Raw genomic sequence first — 7,461 nt, forward strand, 5'->3', positions numbered from 1 at the left:
GAAATGATGGGACTAGGGAAGGGCTTACATTCAATTCTAAATATAACAGGAACCTTTTGGGGATTTTGAGCAAGAAAATGACAATTTGTTTTTCAAAAGTTCATTCTGATTGTTATGTGGGAGCAAGTTAGAAAGCGAGAGAAACAGGAGTACCACTAAAGGTACTATTCAGCAGTCCAAACAAGATACTAGAACTTGAACCAGGATTGGTGCATGGTTTATTAAGTAGACAGGATGCTAAAAGAGCCTGCAACCTAAGCAGTCTCTTTTAAAAAGACTTTTTAGCATCCCTCCTCTCTTCATACTCCTACTTATATTTCAAACAATTGGATTCTTTTTTAATAACTGTATGTAAATGGTTCAGTTGGTGCTATTATAGGAAGGGAATAAAACTAGGCCTTTTTTTCATTTCTTAATGTTCTGCTTAATTTACACCGTGATTTAGGATATGCCACACATATCCATACATTCTTGAGAAGCAGAAAGAACCATAATATTCTTTAGAACTCAAGTGACAAGAGGTTCAGTATCTAGTGCCTCTTGTGAATAGTTTCGCTCTCAGTTTGTCTAGCACATCATGGCTCACTCCAGATAGTAATAAAGGGGTATACCAGGATTTATTGGGTACTGTACCCGCTGTCTACCAGGGTTTCACTAGATGCCTTATATTTAAGAACCAATTAACTCAGCTATATAAGGTAAAAAATGATGTCTTCATTCTATGAGGAAAAAAATCAGATATTAGCAACTTGTACAAGGTCACACAGCTCATAATTGAGACAGAATTAAAACCCACATCTAACTCCAAAGCTCTTATCTGTTCACTACAGCAACTATTAAAGACCAGACCACAGTAACTTACTAACAACTGACTAAATTGTTGCTGTTGAGGATGGGCCTTCTTTAATTCTCTTATGTAGAAACCTGTGAGTTTGGGGTTGGGGAAAAATGAAGGGGTCTGAAAAGTTTTTTGGAGAGGAAGTACTGAAGATAGAACCCAGGAGCACTCTACCATTGAGCTACAATCCTCAGCCCTTTTATTTTTTATCTAGAAACAAGGTCTCACTAAGTTGCCCAGACTGGCCTGGAACTTGTGATCCTCCTGCCTCTGCCTCCCAAATAGCTGTACTTACAGGCTTCTGTCACCAAACCCAGCTAAAGCAGATTCAATCACATTATTTTGAAACATTATTTTCTACTTGAGAATGCACAGAAATGAATCCTAAAGAGTGATTCCTACCCTTAAAAAACAAAATCTCATGTGTTTTTCACCATAAAATAGGAGTAAAGAGCTGGTGTGGTGGCAAATCCCAACCCCAGCACTTTGGGAAGCTGAGACAGGAGGATCTCAAGTTCAAGCCCAGCTTGGATACTTTAGCAAGACCCTGTCTCAAAATGAAAAATAAAAAAAGGGCTAGGGATGTAGCTGAGTGTGAAGTCCATGAATTCAATCCCCTGAACCAAAAAAGGGTATAAAACAGTTCTATGATCAAAATACAAAAACCGCGTTTAGGACAAAGTAGCCTGAAAGGATCTACTAAGAGACTGTAAACTGCATTCCTGGAAGGGGAACTCTAGGAGAGCTTCCAATTGTCCAGCACAGAAGTACCATAGAAAGGGAGGGGATCTGCCTGGCAAAGCCGAGACTAAAAGAGAAAGCAGAGTTACTAAGTTTGAAAAGCAGGTAGATGACAACCACAGGTTGAAAAAGATACTGCACAGGAAGAACTAAGGTTATGGTACATCTTACCCTAATAGAAGAGGAAATGGCTTAAGCTCCCAGACTAGAGAAGTCTGAGACCAGACAGACACCCCGAATCAAGAGTTGTTACATAAAGTCTGCAAGTCATAATCCTCTTATGGCACAACAATCTGTATTATTTTCACCTACATGTGTACTTGGGACATGGCCCGAGAATACGTGCAGGTCAAAACAAAACTACACTTATCTGTAATTTTTTTTAAGCAAAGGGTAGTCCACGAATAAGGGCTGTATTCAGACTCCTGCTTTCCAAACTGGGACTAAGTAGGCAATCCCCCCTCCGTCGGTCTACACCCGGGCTGGGTCATTTCAAATGTGCAAGTGTGAAAGGGGCACTTGGAAGGGCCGTAGGAGAGAGATCGCTATTCCGACCTGGATTGTGGGGTCCAGCGAGGAGGACGGAGGAAATACAGGGGAACTGGGGGACCACACAGGCGCGACGTTCCGCAGGCGCGCGCGTGAATGAATGGCGCGGGACGGAATGGCCGGCCGGGGCGACGGCGGGAGGCGGGAGGGACGCGGGGAGGGGCGCGCGGCGGGCGTGGGGTCGGGGGTGCCGGGGCGGGCGGCGGCGCCGGGCGGCCGCGCCATGGTGGAGGGGGAGGGGGAGGTCACGCGTTACATAACCCGGCGGCCGCGCAGGGAGGAGGCCGCGAGCAACGCAGACCGCGGGCCCGTGCCGGATGCCCCTGCGCGTCCCTCAGACCGCCGTAGTCACGCGTTCGGATCTGCGGCGTCCTCGGGCGATGCGAGTGCGGCCGCCCCTCCCCCACCCCGCCGCCGGCCGGCCGGAGTCGCTCACCTTCCGGGTTACCCCACACCACCATGCCCGGGGCCCCGCCGACCGCTTCTTCCTCCGACCTCGCAGGCTCCGGAGACACTGCCCTCGCCGGGGGGCCGGGAAACACCGTCGTAGAGAGCAGTGGTCCCTGCGCCGCGGTGCCCGCTCCTCAGTCGCGGCCGCCGGCTCGCTCGCGTGCGTGCGCGCGCGCCGCTGCGGCCCCGCCCCTCCTCCTCCTTGGCAGGCGGGCAGGCGCGCGCGCACGCTGGCTCCGCCCCCTCCCCTGCTGCGGTGGCGGCGCACGCACTCGGCTCGCGCCCGGCCCTAGGCGACCCCGCCCTCCTCGCCCGCCCGCCCGCCCGCCCGCAGGGGGCCGCGCCTCAGCTGCACTGGACGTCTCGCCCGCCGGGAGGGGCGGGGCTTGGGGTAGCGGGGTGGTCAGCCCGCCCACCCGCCCGCCAACTGCGAGCCTCCTGCCCTACTCGCGCTCCTCTCGCTTCAGTGACGCCCGGCGCCCCTGCCCCTGTCGCTGAGGACACCAGTGGCGGGACTCACTGGGCTCGAAGCTTGGTACTGTGTGAAGAGGCGCCAAACACCCGGGTCCTCTGCACCGGCGGTTGATTTGTACTGACATCTAGTGGCGAAAGAGACGCACGTGAATTGACGCTTCTCTGTCAGCGAACCACCAAGAGTCGCGGCCCACAGAGGGGATGAACACTGTGCCACTGGGGTTGAGGGATTGCCATCTGCTCCCGCAGGGCCCAAACCCCATCCCTCTTCTTCAGTACCCGCCCTCATTGCACCCGGGTATCTAAAACTTACCCAGTATTCCTTGCCAAATGCAGCACCTGGGTTACACGGGAAAGCAATTTAAAACAATGTAAAAACAAAAATCCTAGATTATGCATGCTTAAATGTACTTCTAATTGAGGGCTTAGTAGCAAAAAACAACCGTCCCATAAGGACCATTTTCTCCCTCTTGGCAGTCTAAGTTCGACAAGAGACATCGTTAGCATAGTCTTTAATGTTGCAATGTACAAACATGAAGCCAGCGTCCTGCAAAGAATCAATACTTTTTTTTCTTCCTTCCTTTACCTAGGATACTTGGAAAGAGTTTGCAAGTACTTAAGAAACAATCAGTATTCTCTTGAAAACTTACTTGCAAACCTGGGGCTTGTTGACTGGCAAGACAGGGTAGTTTAGCGTTTTGTTTCTTTTGTCTCACTCCGGCTTTTTTACGGACCTCTATAAATTAACTTCAATTTCAGTCTTCTCTCCCTAACCAAGCAAATACACACTGCCAGCTTTTCTGAGATGCCACAATTTAAAACAAATGATAATTTCAGTAGATTCACAAGTAGTTGCCAAAGGTAGCACCAGGAGGCCATGTTCTGACATGCCACAGAAAAACAATGACAACCCTTTATTAATGATGAATCTATCTTTACATGGCATCATTTCCATTAACAAGAAAAGGCAGAACTTGATTTTGAAATTGAAAACCTGTGAAAGCTACTGGAAATGCACCAATGTATTTTAATTTCGATTGTTTTCAACTCTCTTATTCCAGTCAATGGTCTTTTTTCCCCCTGTATTTTCTCAAGCAAGAAATAAACACTGAGCTGACCTTGACAATACCTTTATGGAATACAGCAGAACGTTATAAACTGCATTTTAGCACAGACTAGAAGGCAGCCTCTAGGAAGGAGGAGAGAAAGATCACCTTGCTCTCCAGATAAAATTGGATACAAAGAGAGATGAAGAATACAGAAACAAAATGCACATAAACTCTAGAGTCCTTGGTTGGAAAAATTTTGCCAAAGTTTAATTTTTGTCCTTTCTAGAATATTCTGCCTTATTCCATCCTATAATGTCTGAACCACCTTTTATTTCAACTTTACCTACACTTCTTCATTTATTTATCTACTTCTACTTCTACTTATATGGACTATCTTGTCCATCTAAGGGGAGCTGGCCTAACTTTGGAGAGAGAAAGGAAAATGGTCAATCTGGACCCCTGCCCTTGGGAGATGCTTTGAGCCACTGCACCTTTTTCCTCTTTCTTGAACTTCAATATGATTCATTTTTGAAAATTCAAGGAGGGCTAACATCTCAAGGGGCCTAGGAAAGTTCAGATCACTGATCCTGGTAGGGACAGCCTTGGTAAGGACATGACTTCTGCTGTCCTTCACCTCTGTATCTGAGAATAAACTTTTCTGGGAAACATTGACATCTAGAAAATAAGAGGATGGAATCATTTTTTAAAATACTAAAAAGAAAACAGAGGTTTGTATTCAAATCCCTGGAGTGATGTGTTCAAAGTAACTCATGTTCCCGGGCAATTGTGCTGATCATTACAAGGTTTTCTGCACATTATATTGAAAGACGATATATCAAGGGAATATGAGCTCAAACCAGCAGACACTTAGGAGGTAAACCAGAATCAGTTCTCCAAGACTGAATTCTTGTAAACATGGACAGGAGTATTTGTATTTAAACAGCACTGTCCATAAAATTCAGGATGATTGCATTATTAATTACAGTGTGCATTCTGCATGCCACTTATGGTGCCAAACCTTCTGTGCCAGTGGATAAAACATTTTTATTTCCTGTCCTCAAAAAGCTCCTGGTGCAGGTAAACACACACCTGCAGTACAGGTTCAGCGCTACTGCCCAAGGGCAACCTCAGGAGCATGTAGCAAAGGTGTCAGAGAGGCTTCCTAGAAAGAAGACATCCTTTGTAGGAAAATGGATTCACCTTGAGCCCGTAATGTTAAGTGATTCCTAAATCTCACATGGTTTCTCTTACATGAGAAACCCAAAGTATAAATAATTAAAAGAGCAAAGTAAAAGATAGATAATAGGAAACAGGAAGATAGATCTTTTACAAATGGGAAGAAAGGAAGGAGGAAGGAAAAGTAAAAAGAATGAAGATGTGTTATGTACAGGTACCAACTTCCCACAATGAATGTGATCATTGTGTACTGCAAACATAGACTCATGAAAATAAAAATTAAACAAACAAACAAACAAACAAAAAAGAAAAATAATATCCAGTAAGGACTGAGAAGCTCATCCCCTTCAGGAAACACCGCTCTCGAAGGGAGCAACATGTGCAAAAGCAGAGGCAGAAAGGAGGACAAGGGACACTTGGGAGAGCAGAGTGTGAAGGGCACAGAGGAACAGGCTGTAAGGAGGGGCGCACATGGATGAGGGGTGGTGGGGATCAGAGCATAAAGAGCCCCAAAAGTATCTTAATGTTTTGACTCCCCTCACAACAAGAAGTCTGGAAAGAATTTTAAGCATTAAAGTGACATTAGAAAGTCATTTTGGTTGCTGCAAGGAGGAAAAGTTTGACAAACAGGAGATCTTGTCATAGCTGAAGTGCACAGGTACAGCTCAGAAGAGGCAGGGAGTAGGGTTTGACAAGGGCAGGGGTTTGGCAAAGCAACTACAGTGAGACAAGAACAGGCCAAGGTAATTGAGGGACCAGGCAAGGGAGCAATTATGATGATTGATCATAGAGCTCAAGCTGAGGAGGGAAGAGGATGTGCCAAGGGTGAGTAGGGAAAAGATGGTAGTAATAAAAGGATGGGAAGGTTCAGTGGATCTTTGGGGTCAGGCACTGGAGGATGTGGTAATGACAAGACTGCAGAAGGAGTTCATGGCTGAGATGGGATGGAGGACAAAATCCAGGGAAGGGAGATGTTCAAGGACATGAAGGACCAGAGTAGAGAAGAATCATCTCTGTACATGTTGCAATCAATTGGGAATAATAAGTAGAGTGGTGTTAGAGAAAAGAACAGTGAATCAGAACACCATTTTGATATTTAATGAGCTTTTTGTTCTTCTTCATCCTCCTCCTCCTCCTTCTTCTTCTCCTTCCTCCTCCTCCTCTTCTTCTTCTTCTTCTTCTTTTTCTTCTTTCTTTTTTGAAAATCTTAAAGGAGTCTGACTTATTTATTTATTTACATATTTATTACAATTCCGAAATCAATTATAATTCATAAGAGCCGGGGCTAGGGATTTAGCTCAGTGGTGCTGCGTCTGCCTTGCAAGCGCAAGGTCCTCCTGAGGGTTTTTTTTTCCCATTAAGTTTATTGGTACATTTTAGGTATACAATACAGTTACATTCATCATTGGGATCTTGTACCTTTACATGATGTATCTTGGTTCTTATTTTTTCACCATTTCCCTGCCCTCCCTTCACCCCCTCCACCCTTCCCTATTTACAAAGACTTTTTTTCCATGTTTTTCCTTTTCTCATATTTATTCTTTTCCCTTCTTTCCTTTCCCCTTCCCCTCCCACTTCCCCTATTCCTTCAGACATTTTCTTCCTATTTCACAATATCAATTATACATTTTGATTCTTATTTACACTTTTAGTTTTTCACACCTGAGAAACTATTCTGTATTTACACATGTGTCCTATTTATTTCATTTAAGAGTATGGCCTCAATGAAGGTCCTCCTGGGTTTAATCCCAGTACTAAAAAAAAAAAAATTCATAAGAGCCCCTTCAAGTTGGGAAGAGGCCATGTATGAACTATGATCAAAATATACAATGAATGTTTAAATTTTTTAAAAAATTTACCACAGTAAAAGATACATTGCCATTAATCCCCCTCAAAATAACTTCCCTTTACTTCAAACACACTAATCCTATCATTCTTGCCACTTTCTGAAGCAGTTATGGACGTCCTCTTTTGTGAGTGTTTTTATAAATTGTGATTAAAAAAAAATACAGTGAATGCTGTTGCCTAGTGTCATCCAACAGAGAGTCAGGCTCATAAAAACATGACACAGTTGGGGACGTGGATTTAGCTCAGTGGTTCTGCCATCTGCCTCGAAAGTGCAAGGTCCCGAGTTCAATCCCTGGTACCAAAAAAAAAAAAAAAAAAAAATGACACTGTGTCCTC

The 7,461-nt window shown here is 45.0% G+C and overlaps 1 protein-coding gene across 6 annotated transcripts in view; it reads right to left on the bottom strand.

Moving 5' to 3' along the window:
• Rev1 (REV1 DNA directed polymerase) overlaps positions 1-2,777 on the bottom strand; it is a 79,051-nt gene extending 76,274 nt beyond the window's left edge. For 3 of the 6 annotated variants that reach the window (XM_021258073.2, XM_021258074.2, XM_021258072.2), the window contains exon 1: positions 2,565-2,777. Coding sequence is in view for 1 of the 6 variants with exons in the window: in XM_004844432.4 (XP_004844489.2) it covers positions 2,565-2,589 (25 nt within the window). In the remaining 5 variants the exon portion in view is untranslated. The remainder of the gene's footprint in view (positions 1-2,564) is intronic. The other 3 variants (XM_087203560.1, XM_087203568.1, XM_004844432.4) reach the window with 2 other exon arrangements.
• Positions 2,778-7,461: the final 4,684 nt, after the last annotated feature.

Source organism: Heterocephalus glaber, unplaced genomic scaffold, assembly GCF_053883595.1.
Source record: "Heterocephalus glaber isolate CG9 unplaced genomic scaffold, H.glaber_assembly_v1.0 deba00000470, whole genome shotgun sequence".
Lineage (NCBI taxonomy): Eukaryota > Metazoa > Chordata > Mammalia > Rodentia > Bathyergidae > Heterocephalus > Heterocephalus glaber.